Source organism: Cydia pomonella, chromosome 26 (assembly GCF_033807575.1).
Source record: "Cydia pomonella isolate Wapato2018A chromosome 26, ilCydPomo1, whole genome shotgun sequence".
NCBI classification, from domain to species: Eukaryota; Metazoa; Arthropoda; class Insecta; order Lepidoptera; family Tortricidae; genus Cydia; species Cydia pomonella.
In genome coordinates, this window is record NC_084728.1 from 10,221,449 (window position 1) to 10,239,550 (window position 18,102).

The 18,102-nt window shown below is 39.3% G+C and overlaps 1 protein-coding gene across 1 annotated transcript; it reads left to right on the top strand.

The window, feature by feature from the left end:
- Positions 1–4,070: 4,070 nt before the first annotated feature.
- LOC133532117 (uncharacterized) lies at positions 4,071–17,606 on the top strand. The gene is made up of 9 exons (XM_061870642.1): positions 4,071–4,506; positions 6,573–6,680; positions 9,233–9,372; positions 10,217–10,339; positions 11,919–12,054; positions 12,958–13,185; positions 13,615–13,737; positions 14,014–14,268; positions 17,412–17,606. Exons 1-9 carry the CDS (start codon positions 4,446–4,448, stop codon positions 17,498–17,500), a joined length of 1,263 nt encoding a protein of 420 aa, XP_061726626.1. The 5' UTR covers positions 4,071–4,445; the 3' UTR covers positions 17,501–17,606.
- The last annotated feature ends 496 nt before the right edge of the window (positions 17,607–18,102 follow it).

Below are 18,102 nucleotides of genomic sequence, written 5' to 3' on the forward strand. Positions count from 1 at the left end.
CTTGTCACTTTTTAACATCTATCAATAAGAATATTTGGACTAGGTCCCATAGTGGCAACATCGCCATCAAAAAGGCGTTTTGCACTAAGTAACAATAAAACTATGTTTTTTGTAAGTGGCTTTAACTCTGAAACTAGGCGAATTCCAAAAAAAAATATAGGACATTAATCTTTAAATATGATCAGGAATATAAATACTGTTAAAATCTCGTAATTCTCACGGGCACCGTGTATATCCTTATGAGAGACGGCACACCGCTTGCGTGACGTATGCGTGCACGGCTCCACAATTTTTGCGCACGCATTCGGTGTGCTCTGACCTTAAACAAAAAAACAAATTTGTTACTTTTTCATGAGCATCTAAAGTTTAATATCGAAAATATATTATTTTTATATAAATATTGTCGTCTGAGATCGAGAGATGTAGTATGGACTGATAAATGTTTGGATATTGCTATTTGTAAATATATCTAAGTTAAATAAATTTGTCTTTGCAACATAACACTATGTTTTATTTATTCTATAGGGTATTTATTTTGTCTACTGCAATAATTTACAGGCTGAATATATAGGTCATATTAAGCAACTTTTGCTATGGGACCAATCCCGAAATCGCAAAAAAAAAAAACATGTAAATCTTTCATAGAAAATGTCAAGGTCAGACAGCCAAAATGTATGAAACAGACAATTTATTTTTTGCGATTTCGTGGTTGGTCCTATAGTAAAAGTTGCTCAGTGTGACCTATATATTCACCCCGTAAATTATTGCAGGTAACTAAATAAACATCCTGTATAAATTATCAAAACATTTAACCCTTTTCCGGGCCGTACCAATCTACTAGGATTTCCCAAAAAATCCAAATATATTCCAATTAATCCAGCTTTGATGATTCATTTGAAGACAAGCAACATTTCCTGAAAGTGTAATCTAATTTGAACCTTAAATCGGAATGCTAAAGTTGAAATTCTAATGGCGCGTATGTGGTCGATAAATCGTACTATGCCTGGAAAAGGGTTAAAAGTTGTACCAGTATGCCACACTTTGTTTACCCTCCTTCGCGTCGACTGTACCGCGTACTGTGGTGAAAATTGTGTTAGTTTCATCCATACATGTCACTCAATTTCCAAAACTAATACAAAATTCAGCATGAAATTTCAGTGGAAGATTTATTCACGACCGGTCTGGCCTAGTGGGTAGTGACTTTACCTATGAAGCCCATGATCCTGGGTTCGAATCCCGATAAGGGTATTTATCTGTGTTATGAGCACAGATATTTGTTCATGAGTCATGAGTATTTTCTATGTATTTCAATATTTTGCATATTATATTACCTATCGTCTGAATACCGTCAATACAAGCCTTCTTGAGCTTACTGTGGGACTTAGTCAATTTGTATAATAATGACATATAATATCATCGAAAATTTAATCATGATCAATATCCTGGTCGATATAAGTCTAGTACTCTTTAGATAGGCTATTTTATTAACTTATAATAAATTACAGATTGCCTCAAAAACAATTAATGTGCAAATAAATAAATAAACTTAAAATCTAAGGGTTGATTTAGCCCCGCTATCCAGCATCCAGCCCTGCAGTGCTGAGTTATGGGACAAGTGCAATATTGCCTTTACCGGTTGTTTCCGTTATCTTGCGACCAAATACTGGAATGATATACCCCCGCCTTTGAGAGAGCTGAAATCCAAAAAATCATTTAAATATAGTTTTAAAAAGATTCTACTCGAAAAGCAAACCGCTGGTGTTCAATATGGCTTTTTGGTCGCAGATTTCAGAATCTAACATGGTGGAGATGGCAGTCACGAGGTTTTGCCGACTTGTCTATTCTCTCAGTATTATATATATGTATATTTATTAAATAAAACATGTAACACACACATACCCTCATTTTATTGAAAGTACATCTGTTGTCACCTCGGGTTCCGGCAGAAAACCAGTGCTTTACTCGAAAGAGTGAAGAGTATCACTGAGCCGTGCCCCTTTTGTCCTGCTGCAACACACACAGTATGTAGGTAGGTACATTTATTTTACCTACCTACATACTGTGATTACCTACTCTAAAATTTTTACCAGCTCTCGGACCAATGCCACGAATATTCGGCATTTGTTCGGTATTCCGCCTATTCGGCTACTTTGCCAAATCTTCCGTATTCGGCTAAAACCACTATTCGTGGGATCTCTACAATAATCTTAAAAATCAGTAACTATAATATAACAGGTTTTTTTTATATATACTTATATGTATTTTTATGTATGTATATTCATATTTCTTAAAGTCATGTGTATGTTTATTCACTGTAATTGTCAATGCCGGATTTAGAGGTCTGGAGGCCTCGGGCAATAAAGGAGTGGAGGGCTCCTGGCCCGAAATTTTTTCCAAATAAAATGGTAAATTTACCGAATTCTCTATTGTGGAGGCCCAGGGCAGTAGTCCCGGTTGCCCTCCCCTAAATCCGGCCCTGGTAATTGTGTGTGTGAATGTAGGCTTCATAACGTTTTTAGCGACACCTACTTTTTCGATTAACTTCTGTTTCCGCTACCCAAAGGTTGTTTGGAAGAGATCGCTCTTTAGCGTTAAGACCGCCTGTTGTCTGCCTCTACATTTAATCAATTGTTTCTTTTCTTGTATCTTTGTACTAAGGTGTGCCAAATAAAGAGTATTCTATTTATCTATAACAGAGATGTACTTATAGGCTGATAGCAAAGTCTCTAAGTTTAATCGGTAATGAAGTCGGTTACCAAGCTGTTAAGTATGGCAATTACTTTTTGATTGAACCACGTAAATATCTGTACGCTCATTTGGTTCAAGATAGTTCATTTACTGGAAATTCAATTACAGTATGCACTGATATCTCATTGAACTCTGATGGAAAATGTAGGAAGATATGTAAAGTTAGGGTGTATCATTAACTAGGTATCAACTTGAAGTAGGTAGTCTAAATTTATGGACCAGCTGACGGTCTTTCCACTGCGATACAACCGGCGGACGGTTTTATCTTATACCTTTAAACGAGCAATTATTGTATATATATAAATATATTTCTGTGATCTCGAAAACGGCTCTAACGATTTCGCTGAAATTTGGTATATGGGGTTTTTTGGGGGTATACAATCGATCTAGATTAGTCTTATGTTAACGCGCTTAGGAAAACGCGTGTTTTCGAGTTTTCATGCGTTTTTCCTTCGACGCAGAATATGGTCGCTAATTTCGTGTTGCCGGCCACTGTCCGTCTGGCCCAGCGGGTTAAGACGCGGACTGCTAGAAACGAGTGTTACGGGTTCGAATCTCGCCCGGTGACTAACTTTTGTTTTTTTTTAATATATGTTCAAGTATATATATATATATTTTTTTAATTTTTATTGTTTTGGACAAGTTTAATTTAGTAAAAAAATGTAGTTAAGATTATCACCTATACACCACCATATTACAATAAATAGTTATAACCGAGCAACGCTCGGTCGCCCAGGTACTTTATTTAAAATAGTGTAGCATATCATCTGACAAAATATAGTGATATTTTGTAAGAGGCGGGAGGCGATGACTATATTTTTTTTTTTGCATGTTAATGTCATCAACTGACGGTCTATCCACTGCGATACAACCGGCTGACTATTTTTTTAATTATGTTAGAACCTATCATCTGACAAAGTTTCAGCCGGGGGGCGATGACCGACGATATGTATGTATGTATGTATATACTTTATTGTACATAAAAATAAAAACACGAAAAACACAGTTACAGAGTAAATTAAATACAACAAAGGCGAACCTATCCCTGTATGGGATCTCTTCCAGTTAACCTTTGAGGAAATGAATAGAACAGAAGTTACGCTGAATGAATGACAAACACAAACAAAAGTGTACAATGAAATTAATGAAATTCAAGTTTTGAATACACATTGATACAAGTATACATAAATAGAAAAATAACCATAAAATAATCCATACATATATAAATATAACATAAATACAAAATAAATAAATGTTCAAGATATAATATAAAAAGATATGAATTCTAACCAGAAAAGTAAAGGAAATTAAAAAAAGTAGAAGTACCTACTCAATGGAACTAGGAAGTCGTAACCAAAGTATCGGAAAGCCACATTTATATGCTCCTGCAGTGGCAGCATGGTTCCATTTTTATCAGTTTTATCACTTGTCACTATGCCCGTCACTTTCGCACTTACATACTTGTTACAACGTGGCAGGCATGGTGACAAATGATAAAGAGCCGACCATCTTAGCCCTACTGGCCCGCGGTCTAAAAGGGAAATGAAATATACAAACGCAAGTAATTAGCTTGTTCTGCGTTTTCTTACCTTGTCCACAAGTGTAACAGAGCCTTATAACACCATCCACTCGCATATATAGGCGATGCCGCGCCGAAAGGCGCCATTTTCAAACACACAAACAAAATTCGGAACATCATGATTAAGATTACTTTCAACATTTTAACTACTCTACTTTTATATTGTAATGAGGTTTACTGTAAGTATTATTTACAATTTAAACAGTTATTTTAATTCATAAAGCTAAAAAAGGTGTATTCTACTCCCAGATCATAGTGAGACCAAGACAAATCTGCAACGATTTTGATAACACACGAAGTGCAAGTGTTATTTTAAACACCATACATTTATTCAGCAAATAGGCCACAAGGACACAAATTTTTACAAGCAATAAAAATAACAAAATAGTTATTTGTTTTACAAGGGGGCAAAGTTGTTTTTTAACCGCTCGTGCTAATATTGATACCCGAGGAAGCGAAAGATTCCAAAATTGAACCACGAGCGTAGCGAGTGGTTCGAGAAGTGGAATCTTGAGCGTTGCGAGGGTTAAACAAACTTTGCCTCCGAGTGAAACACAAAATTTTTCACCACACCAACACGAGGAAATTACTAACTATGAAATACCAAAAAATTCAAATGAAATCAATTCCTGCATATGAACGTAATAAAAAATAACCATTCAAAACCATTCATTACGTTCACACCTTCCAGTTGGTCGCAGGCAATTCTTCCAATAAAATACGGCGGTCTCAGTATCCGCTCGACGGGCGGGTTGGCGCTCCCTGTCTTTCTGTCGTCAGTCCACAGCACTCTCACCCTCATTGGCGGTATTTTACGTTTACCTTCAACCGCTGATGTCCCGGTGGCTTGCCTGGCGGACGCTGAATCGGCATGACGACAAACCACCCCGGCGAACAATTGCCTACGGAAAAAGCTAACCAAGCAGCCTGGGATTCCGCAACCGTCAAAACACAACATGAGTATTAAATTCAGAGCTCGCTAAATGTATTTGAACGTGCCCGGCTGCTGGCTGTATCCGAGCCTGAATCGGGTCATTGGTTACATGCGCTGCCTTCGCGAAACATTGGATTGGTACTGAACCCCTCTGCGATGCGTATTGCACACGCCACACGCTTGCAGTCGCTGCGGAAATCCCGTGGATACTCTGGAGAGGCATGGCCTGCACTGTCAACAGAGTTCGAGGCGGCTTTACAGACATGCTACTATAAACGATCTCATTAGACGTGCTCTTTCCACCGCCTCTCTTCCTGCGACTCTGGAGCCTTCGGGCCTCTCTGCCGTGGGGTCCTAAAACGCCTAATAAGGGGTCTTGGGGGATCACAGAGCGGGTTCCTTCTTTGCTCAGAGGTTGAGTCTGGCGGTGCAAAGAGGCAACGCCGCCAGTGTTTTAGGGTCTAAGCCGGAAGCAGGGGATTTGGGGGAGGTATTTTATATTTAGTGGTAGTCGTAGTTTTAGTTTAGTTACTTTGGTATTAAGGTTTCGTTTTAAGTTATTAAATTTTATCTACATTTTGTTTATCCATTTTATGTACTTTTGGTTCATATTATTAATAAATAAAATAACTATTCAAAATCATCATTTAAAAGTCAATTCTACTAGCTAGCATAAGGAAACAACGCAAAATTTTCATCTGATTACTTTGCCCCACATGTGGATAAAATGCAACTTTCTCATTCGTTTTTGAACAATCAAGAAGGCCTTTTGTTGTGGTGAAAAATTACATAATACAATTACAAACATGGAATCAATGAAATATTAGATACTTTATTAGAGATGTATACCGTCTCTAAATGTTGAATTACACAAAAAAAAAATACAAACAACAAATACTAAAATTCTTTAGATATGTCTCTCTATATGTCTCTAAGTGTCAGAGATAAAAGAAAGAATTAAAAAAAAATTATCCTTAGAGATGTAAAGTGTCTCCAAAATTTGAATTCTCATATAAATAATTAAAAGACAAGAAATTCAATCAGACAAGACAAGAACCAAATGAATTGTCTCAATTTAAATTCCACTCAAAGGTAAAATTACATACAACATGTAGCCCGTGTAAGCTTAAACAGACCAAACTTCTATAAAATCATGACGTATAAACAACACTTAAATAACTCTTGCACTGCGTGTGCAAGTGTTACTTAATCGAATCAAAATCAAATCGTTGCAGACTTTTGACTCTAGTAACGACGACTTTAGATGTTCTTGGCGTTCAAAAGGTTAATAAAATTACTGGTACATTACAGCCGCCCCAAAAGTGGAACCAACGACTGACAGCGGAGATCCGACCATCCAATTTACTTGTAGCGCTAAATTGGCGCCGGGAGAAATGCTGGCTTGGTGGCAAACGAAACGTAAGTATGTCATAATTAGGGAATGCTCCTGAGTTTGTATGGAAGTACTTTTGCGTAACGTACTGAAAAGTATTTTTTTGGTGCGGCACCGGTACTATTTGTCAGTCCGCCATCACCCCGTACCGCACCTAGGTAAAGGCGGGTGCATAGCCCTCAGATTGGTCATAGCGCTGCGCAATGTTCACGTTTCCCCGTCGATGCGACATTTTATTAATGCGACAAAGTCTAAATTACTTACTCTATAAATGCGGGGCATGTTTATAATTATATGAAAATGGATAATATTTGTTTTGATCTGACACGTACACGATGACTATAATAAATATTTTGTCGATTACAAAAGTCGTTATCGATTCTTTACTATCCCATCACTAGTGTTATATACGGCCTGTGCGGCAAGGGAAGTATATTCCCGTAAAATTAAGGGTTTTAAAAATGCCTATATCTTTTGGAATTTTATACATATTCGCGGGCGACGGCAACTGTAGTATACAATGATAAAGTCTATTGATCAGAATGATTTTTATTTCCAATTAATTATATTCCAGGTCTGTAGGGACCAATAAAAAAATTAGGTCTCGTAAAGCACGTGTTTTAGTCACTCGCGCGATCTATTAGGTCTCCTTTCTCAAGCACTAACAGTGCGAGCAAAGTTCACGACGGCCGTGCTTCGCGTACTGTTCGGCGCCGCGTCGCACGCTACGCGTGCGCTTAGAGAATCGGTTAGGGGAGGTTTTAAAAATGTTTCTTTTTCTCTTCTTTTTTTGTTTTAATTTGTCTTTCCTGAAAAATCTCATTTTCCTGGCCATACCTATTCGCAAATTCCCAGGAGATCCCACTTTTTTTAGCGTCTCATTTTTGGTGACTGTGTAACCTGTGCCAAGTTCCATCTATAATCATTGACATATATCTAAGGACGGGCCTTACGGGCAATAATAATAGGGCCAGGACAGCGGTGTTACGCACACGAATTCGTGTCAATCGTGCAGTCTAACGTCACAACGCGATTCGCGATTGGTTGATGAGATCGCATCACGCGCGTGATTTTTCGCAACTATGTAATATGAAATGCCAGGGATTTTTCTGACTCAAGAACAAAAAAACTGCTCTACAATGCCTTCGTGAGAATAAGCTTGAGACGGCCTCTGTCGTTTGGTGATACGAGGTAACTTACGTCTTACTTCTAGAGAGAGTACAGTAAGTGTTCTTGCGGTTTCTATACAATAAACTGTACGGGTAGGTATTACCACAGATCATGTATTACCCATTTCTTTATCCCACCAAATTTTAGTTGGGAGTGGGATTTAACTCTCTAGAGGTAAGACGCAGTTCTGCACTTCTCAATACAATTTGTAACATCTTGCGCGGCGACTCCGACTGTGACGAGTTAACAACACAAGTAGTGCATCTGTTTGTCCCAACGCCTACAAGATTTGAGTTTTGGCCTCGTGATCGCCGTTTTCTGTCGGTGCCAACTTCTCGAGCTTAGTCGCGCAGGAACTCTTCTATTGTTCGAGCTTTACACAGCTTGAATACACTTCTCGCATCAGCGCCCCACTGTGATGTGTTTGAGAGATGGGTGGTAATTTGTGATGAATGTCTGAGATTCAGCCAGAAGATAGATGTTCGTCCCTCCTCTTATCTGTTTGACATGTGTCACCAGTAATACTGTTATTACTAATGTTGATTAAATATTTATTGACAACAACAATATACATAATGGATATATACAGATGATTACTATAACTAGCTTATATCTAAAATAGGCCCTTGAGGCATTGTACCAAGGATGCTGGCGGCATTTCCTCGTTGTATCGCAATACTGATACGTTGTTGCGAGGAAGCTGCCAGCTCTTCGGTCACCAGTTACGTCAACCAGACGTTTCGTGATTTCTCCAAAAAACTTGTGGGCGCTGGGACCCCATAGACCTAGAGTTTCAACGCCAAATGGTACAAAATGGTAGTCTCTACCGAGGCTTTTATATTTATTACGTTTCAAAATTTCGGCGCTTTCCGCCGCTGCGCCCGCTTTTACATTAGTCCGTTGGAGGTGGGACGGTGCCAGTGTGTCTACGCAGGTAGCATCCCACACTAACATCCGTCCCAAGCTCCAAGGAACCAAGGACACCCCATCAGGCCTCTTACCATCATCCCTGATAATGCCAGTCGGCTCAAGAAGAGCAGGCACATTGATGGTGGCAAGAGATCGACGGATTATGTCATTAAGCGACTAATGTTTAGTTTTAACACATTCTTAATGTATATGTATATGTCAATGTATATGTCAAGTTTTAATATGTAATTTCACAGTGCTTTAGTTTTAACTGTATGCTGTGTTAATTAATATGAATAAAAAAAAAATGTAGTTGTGTTCGACTGCACGACTGGCTCGAATTCGTGAGTGATACCACTGAACTAGCACCATTCTTAGTGCCCGTAAGGCCCGTCCTTAAGATACATGTCAACGTCTACGACCGTAACTGCTTAGCGGAATCTCCTAGGAATTTGCGAATAGATATAGCCAGGGCAATGACCCAGGTGCCTGTTTTCAGTTACATGGACGGACCGCGACCTAAGATACAGGAAGTTCTTCCCGCTGGTGAACGACACGGTGCACTTTAAAGTGCGCGCGGCCAATGACGCTTACTTTGGTTTTCTGTCCGCACCCAGACTCGTGGCACCTTGGATAGATGTACGTAGAAATTAGGGGCTTGCAATTTTTGATATTCGAATATTCGGCCGCTTAGTTTTCTAATATTCGAATATTTTTTATTTCTCGAAAAAAATAATTTCACCGCTATAGTTACAGTTTCTGGGTATCAGTGGCGGATCGTTCCAAGAACTCGATTCCCACCGGCTTGTCTGATATCAGCCCGATCAGTACTTTCACGATCAGTTCATGGAGAAAAGGAAAGCAAAATTAGCACCGGGTTCCCTACGAATATTTGTGACGCGCCGCCACTGCTGGGTATTTACAGTGAATGAGGAAGTAGGTATCCAAATGCGAAGGAAATAATATTTTTACTGTATTCCTCTCAATAGGCTTCGTTAAATAACAGCAAAAAGTAAGTAAGTAGGTAAGTAAATATTCTTTATCTAAACACATATCATAAACCCTCTATGATGCTTTCAAAATCCGTAAATAATGGCCAACGTTACGATAAACTGTTTTGTTACAACAAATTTGTTATCTGTGATAATGTTGTAATTGCTTCACAACTACATCAAAACCGATTTGGTAATGACAATGACATTCAAATTTGAAACACGTTCGAGACGCGAGGTACATTTTACTATGACTTTGGAACGTCAAAATTCTGAAATAAATTGAATGTGTCTGTATAGCCTTAACGAGCACTTTATAAATGTAAATAAAATGTATCGCATGCTAGTTTATTATTGTAAATAGGTATTATATTTTAAATTATACTACTCCGATCTTGTAAAACTGTATTGAGACCAACAACATGTTATAAAATCGTACCATCGTTAACATACAATTTATGGCATATAAATATGTCCCAAAAATTTTTTAGGTGGTTTTGGGAGGATGGGCCAAGACAAAGAACTCCATAACATTGAACAGATTTCATCAAATTTACGCTGATGTCGACCATATTGTCAACGATTGCGAATTTCGCGGGTTCTGGGCACGCAAGGTAAAGTATAGTCGAGGAAATTCGCGGGTTCTGGGCGCGCAAGGTAAAGTACAGTCGAGGATATTCGTGGGTTTTGTGCGCGCAAAGTACAGTCAAGGAAATTCGCAAGTTCTGGGCGCGCAAGGTAAAGTATAGTCGAGGAAATTCGCGGGTTCTGGGCGCGCAAGGTAAAGTGCAGTCGAGGATATTCGTGGGTTTTGGGCGCGCAAAGTACAGTCAAGGAAATTCGCGGGTTCTGGGCGCGCAAGGTAAAGTATAGTCGAGGAAATTCGCGGGTTCTGAGCGCGCAAGGTAAAGTACAGTAGAGGAAATTCGCGGGTTCTGGGTGCGCAGGGTAAAGTTGAGGAATTTCGCGGGTTCTAGTCACGCAAGGCAAAGTACAGTCGAGGAAATTGGCGAGTCGAGAATATTCTTTCTTTAGCAGTTTACGCTTCACTTTAAATTGGACAGCTCGTAGTATGTATGTATGTGCAATTGCATTTTTATAACAAGTTACCTGGCGATGCTTTAAGATTACCTTTTCCAGCTCTATGGAGACCTCTATAGGGGGAGGGGGGGGCAGCAATGTAGGCCCCTCTGCGGAGTCTTGCCGCCGATGAATGGTTGCACCATCCCATACCACCTTGCCGGATGATACCTAAGCGGTCGGAGAGCGAATGGTGGGTTCAGTTCAGATGTAGTGAAGAACCGGCCCTCGAGGCGATGCCGATGGCGAGTGATGCGCGGCGTGCGGGGCGTGTGACGTATGCGGTGCTCCTTTGTGTCCGCGCGTCTAGCCGATGGTTCAAGCGCTAGTGGCGGGGCAAGACAAAAATTTGGTGTGGGCAAGGTACAATTAGCGAGGCCCTCTGGTGGTGCAAGATATAACGAATAACTTTTTACGTTGCTTCCCACTCTTCCCAGTTATATGTATTTGAGGCGCGAGGCCCCTCGGACCGCGAGGCCGTAGGCTATGGCTCACGTCGGCCACGTCGCCCACGCCTAGCACCGCCTCTGTCAAGCGCCATAAGCGCCGGGTTGGGTAGCGAGTTACCGCTCCACTATTTTGTTCGCGGAGACCGGCCTGTTCAAGCTTACGGGGCTACATGATACATATGTTATAAGTATGTAACTTTACTTTTGAGTGGCATTAACGTGAGACACTTCCTTCGGTTCTTGTCTGTTTGTTTGATTTAATTTCTTGTCTTTTAATTATTGATATAAGAATTCAAGTCTTGGAGACCCTTTACATCTCTAAGGGTAATTTAATGTTTTTTTTTTATCTCTGTCACTTAGAGATGTATACATCTCTATAGAATTTTAGTATTTATTGGTTATAATTTTTCGTCATAGTTTTTTTTGGGTTATTTGATACTAATAAAGTATATATTATTTCATCGATTCTATATTTGTAATTGTATTTTGCAATTTCTATTGTTTGTAAAAAATGACATGTAAAAGTGCCCCTGTGGCCTATTTGCTGAATAAATGTTTTATATTGGATCTAATTTAATTGGCTTAGTAGGGTTAGAGCTGGTGATGTATTTTTATTTGACGTTCCAATTTGTAATACACCTACTTGAAAAACGTTTATCTTAAGGATGGTGACCTCGTGTCGGCCGGGTTTGAGGGTGAGACCAGCCCCTTCATAACGTGGAAGAGCACCGTAAAGTTTACTGCGAGCCACTTCAGCGTCGCCTCCGGCGGGGGCTCCACAGGCCACTGGAAGATAGAAGGTATAGTCGTTAGATCTGTAGCTGGCCCAGAGCGGCTAATTCTTTGTCTATTGTTAACTAAAACCGCGCGTGCCACTACCTGCAACCGGTCACTTTAACCGGTTATACAACCTAAGTAATAAGTGCTTATTACATTGATTTACAATCTTGCACAGTGAATTTTCAAAAATTTCAAAGTATCCATGAAATGTTCTTGGTATTTTTTCTGCAGATTTATTGCCAAACCATCTTACAGTGAGTTTTGATTTCTATGACATGAAATAGACGCTAGTGAGTGACGTAATTATTAAACCGCTGAACCAATTTATTTAAAATTTGTTATAGAGATAGTTTGAGTTCCGGAGAAGAAGATATTATTCTTTATCTCCCAAAAAATCGAGGCTAAATATATATTTTAAATATTATTAATGCATTACCTATTGATCGTACCCAGAAGGTAGTAATTAATCAGTACAAGAAGAACACCAATGAATATGAATGGATTCACTCGGCAAAAATATAAAGAGACGTAGAAGTGTCCTTGGGTGTATATTATTTCTAATCTATATTATTAATGATCTCCCAAAGGTAAACTGCCAAAAGTATATTATTTGCTGGCGACATCCCCCTTTTATTTAATATAAACGTAATGAATCATGTAAGCAATTAAAATTAAATTAATAAAAACGATTTTCTGATATTTCGTGAAACGCAAAACGCAGACCGGTTATTGGAAATTAATGGTACATCACATCAGCCTCCTTTCCTGTATATTAAAGTGCGACCGCCTAAAATATAACCTTCACTAGATGGCGTCACTGAATATGCGCTGTTTCCGACCACCGACACTAGATGGCGTTAAGTGTCACATCGAAGGCATAATTTAAAGCCATAAACACTCAATCAAATATTTTTTATTCTCAGGATATTCTTGGATGGGTGATGATGATATATTGCTAGATATGATTCAAAACCCCAGTGAAGAACTTTTGAACCCAATGGAACTCGTCCTAAACAGAACCCGAAGGAGCATCGACAACGATACGACGGTGTATTGCGCCAAGCATAGAATGCTCGCTGATGGAAAATTGTCACGGGGAGCGGAGTCCAGATGGACAAACTTGGCAATTCAGACCGAGGTTATACCGTCGGGTAATTATTGATTTGATTAGTTGTTGTATGTCGTACTATAGAAAATTACTCCATTTCACACACTGGAATAGATGTCATATACTAAAGACAAACCCCGTTATTCATAAACGTCTACTAAAGTTAACAAGCCGCTAATAATCGTTTGTACGTATGACGACCCTTTCCGACGTATCAGTATGATGGAAAGTACCTAACAAAGCCCTCCAGTGGCGGGGGCCGGATTCGATCCGTTTTCAGCTTATGCGGCTAACTGCGTGGACCTCTAAGCCACCCGGCCAAGGTGTTACTCGACTCAAATTCTCGGGGTATATGCAATCTTTGAAAGGCTAGGCGACAATCCGATTTCGCGCTGACACGGCAGTTACACGGAGAAAAAATCTGCCATTTTTCAACTACAATAGCCTCTTAAATCCTACTTTGGTGTTACAGAGGAGCTGTACGTGAAGGTGGGGCCAGAGACTCGGATAGAATTCGATGTGAACAGCTCGCAGAAGTTCACTTGCAGCGGCAGCGCGCCCGTAGACGGCAGGATTTTGAGATGGTTCAGAAAAGGTAATATTTTACTTGCTTAATTTAATACGTTCGTGTTATTAGTATTTTACGAGATTTTGCAGTAAGGTTGTAAAAGGTGTAATATAAATAGTGCTCGGAGTAGGAAAAAATAGAAGAATTTCTTTTAACGAGAATTTTTTTGGACTTTCTATGGAGGGTTGGCCGACCTGACTCTGGTTAGGCTACGGAGACTGCTTACCAACAGGCGGGCCGTATGCTTGTTTGCCACCGACGTAGTATATAAAAAAAATACTATTTTTTTTAACTTTTTTCCAGACCGCAGTTACCGGGACCCCATAAGCCTTGAAAACCAAAATTACGACCCGATCACCAACACCAACGACTTAGAATTATCCCTGGACGAGTCTTATGACTTAAACCAGTTGTTCTGTGCTCAAGGGTACCAATATTCTATCCAACATAATGGTACGACGATAATTAAGAATTACGGCGACATAGTCAAGTCAGAGGACATTACTCTTATTATGAAGAGAGAAAATGTTAGAATACCTATAGAAGATAATAGAAACGGTTAGTTTTTCATCTTCTTTTCATCTTGATAACCTCTGCTGAGGTATAGGGCTCTTATCATATTATTCCACTGACTCCGGTCGTGGGCAGCTTGGGCAACTTCCTCCCCAGTGGCGGGGTAAGGCCAAAATTTGGTGTGGGCCAGATACATTTAGCGAGGCCCTCTGGTGGCGCAAGAAATAACTAATATTTTTTTACGTTCTGAGACTTCTGAGTTATACGTATTTGAAGCGCGAGGCCCTCGGACCGCGAGGCCGTAGGCGGTCGCCCGCGCCTAGCGCCGCCTCTGCTCCTCCCACCCCATTCCAAATACACCCAACTCGATGCTCGACGGAACGGCGCCAAGTTTTTTTATCTTCCTAGTCTTCTTTAACAAAATCCATTATTTAAGCATTATATTGGGTTGGTGCATAAGTTCTTGGACACTCAAACACATTTATTAAAAATATTTTTTATTAATCCACAATATAATGACCATAGCCAGAGAGATGGCTACATGTTCAACAACATGTAACCATCTCTCTGGCAAAGACATTATGCCGTGTTCCCAAAAAGCAGGAGGCTGGTGGTCAAAAAAAATCGGCAATATCGTCTTGAGAGTTGTTCATAGTTTTCAAACTTCTTCTTTCTTAGATGTAACTTTAGAGCCCGAAACAGACAATAGTCCGACGGCGCAATATCAGGACTGTATGCCGGGTGAGGTACCACTGTCCAGTTCAGCTTTTCCAGAATGTGGCGGACAGACTCCGCAGTATGTGGTCGAGCGTTGTCCTGAAGAAGTGATACAGACAGCCTTTTTGGACGCTTAGTCGCTATTTCTGGGGCTAACTTTTCCAGTTGCTCTCCATAAATAGTAGCGTTAATAGTCTGCTTCTCGTTCAACAGTTCCCAATATGCCCTGCCAGTCCCAGAAAACTGATAACATTATCTTTCGTCCATGACGATCTGACTTTGGTTCCGTTGGCGCCCTTTCTCCGCGTAGAACCCAATAGGCCTGCCGCGTTTTGTTGTTGTAGTGAACCCAGGATTCATCGACGGTGACAATGGACCTGAGAAAGTCTTGTCTGTGTGGTTGCAGGAGGAGACTTTCGCATATGGTCACGCGTGCTGCGCGCTCGCTGTCTGTCAAAGCGTGGGGTGTCCACCGACTCATTATTTTGTGGTAGCCCATTGCATGCAGGTGCCGAATTATGGTGGAATGGTCGTACCCAAGTTCCTTCTCCAAGTCCCTGGTAGTCGCATCCGGATGTCTTTCCAAATGTGAGCGTAGAAGGTCTTCGTCGAAGACAACTGGCCGACCGGAGCGAGGTTTGTCTTCACAACTCGTGTCCCCCTTATCAAAAGACTTAAACCAATAACTCACTGTGGAATGAGCAATAGTGCCTTGTCCGAACGCAGTGTTAATTTTCTCGGCCGTTTGCCTTGCACTCGTCCCTAGATTATGCTCGTAAAGCATGATCGCTCGTAGTTGACGCGGTTCCATTTTGAACTAAATTGAACAACTAGGAACGCGCGCGCTCTTTTATACCCCTTGGCGTAAAGCTCCTAGAACATTCTGTAGAATAATAGATTATTCTAGCGTGTAACCGAATTGAAACCTAGAATTTTTTTTTTATGAAATAAAAGTGTCCAATGATTTATGCACCAACTCAATAGCATATGCTTAATTGTAGCTGAAACTTATTCTGACAAGCGTTTTATCGACTTAAAATACGGAAATCACAGAAGTTTTGTTATTAAAGGTTATTTCTTTATTATATAAAAAATATACATTAATTTATTGTGAAGATTAATAATAAAGGTTATTAATAAATTATCTTTTATATATCATAAAAGACCATCGGCTTGCCCATTTCGGCATCAATTGGCTGCTTGACGGTTTTTTGTAAATAATGTCAATCGATCTTGATTTTCCTGAGGATCAAATGTCTATATAGGACTCATGGCGTTTAAGCGACACAAAGGTCAGAATAGTACATTACGATACAAGTGCGAAAAATAGGAAATTCGAAACGAGTGGCGATAAATTAAAACACGACCGAAGGGAGTGTTTTAAATCGACACGAGTTGCGAATTACCTATTCGCACATGTATCGTACAACGTTTTACAGTACATATGGCCCTTTAAATGTTCGACACAGTAACATAATATGCTACTTCTCGCACTAGTGCTATAAAGTAGCCCCATATGTACTGTAAATGAGAGTTAAAGTCTGACGCTCGCACTAGACGATTGAAACGCCTCTAACAAAATGATAATGTAATGTGACGTCACATAATTAGTGTGTCCTAAATGTAGGGAAGATCAAGAAAATTGCTATTTGGACCCTGAAATATTGCGTAAACGTATATAGTTGTTATACAATTTATTTTTAAATAACATTTAAGGAATCGAATGGTATAATTTTTATATTTCTAAGTTAAAAAAAAAAATTGAACCCTTGTATTTTTTTATAATCGCAATATGTCTTTTTAAATTACACTTTTTAGGGTTCCGTAGCCAAATGGCAAAAAACGGAACCCTTATAGATTCGTCATGTCCGTCTGTCTGTCCGATTCTGTCACAGCCACTTTTTTCCGAAACTATAAAAGCTATACTGTTCAAACTTGGTAAGTAGATGTATTCTATGAACCGCATTATGATGTTTACACAAAAATAGAAAAAAAACAATAAATTTTGGGGGTTCCCCATACTTAAAACTGAAACTCAAAAAATCTTTTTTCATCAAACCCATACGTGTGGGGTATCTATGGATAGGTCTTTAAAAATGATATTGAGGTTTCTAATATCATTTTTTTCTAAACTGAATAGTTTGCGCGAGAGACACTTCCAAAGTGAAAAAAAGTGTGTCCCCCCCCTGTAACTTCTAAAATAACGGAATGAAAAATCTAAAAAAAATATATGAAAAATATATTTGCATTACCATGCAAACTTCCAACGAAAATTGGTTTGAACCAGATCTAGTAAGTAGTTTTTTTAATACGTCATAAATGGTACGGAACCCTTCATGGGCGAGTCCGACTCGCACTTGGCCGCTTTTTTTATAATGAATGGTCCTGTTTCTATCCATTTAGCTAAATTTTGTTATATTATTCAACATGTGTCAAGTACCCAATTAATAATAAATTGATTTGTTCAACAGTTACAGTTCCCGAGTGCTCGGTGGGACAACGCGTGTCCATGTGGCCGGGGATGGTGGTAGTTGCGGTGATATCGACCTTCTTGACGTGATGACCAAACAGTTCGCATGACATGGCGACACTGGCGACACCTCGACTATAACCGCAGTATCAATTTGTTTCATTTTCTATAATTATTAAAATCAAATTGATATTTATATTCGATTTATTTATTTTGTTGATAAAATTTATTACATATAGATACAACATGTTACACTAGACACTGAAAGTGGGGTGAGTACACGTTGTATAGGTCATACTGAGAAACTTTTACTATGGGACCAACCTCGATATCGCAAAAAAAAACAACGGGTTGCACTCCGGGAGTGCCGGCAGAAGTGAAAAGTTGAATATTAACGTTGTGCATTGTTGATATTTTAGAGAAATTGAGTAGCAGTTTTATAAAAAGAGATAATTGTCTATTATATCTACGTAAATAAATTTGAGTGTGGAAGATATTTTGAAATGCGAATTTTAGTGTTAATATATAACATATACAGAGTAATTCATGAGACGATCAGTAAATGTTAATGCATCGTTCACCATCATATTAAGTAAAACAATCACGCTTCTTTTTTGTTATTTAACTTTTTAGTAAAGAAAAATTTGAGTATCTACAATCATGGACACCCAACAACAATACAATACAACACA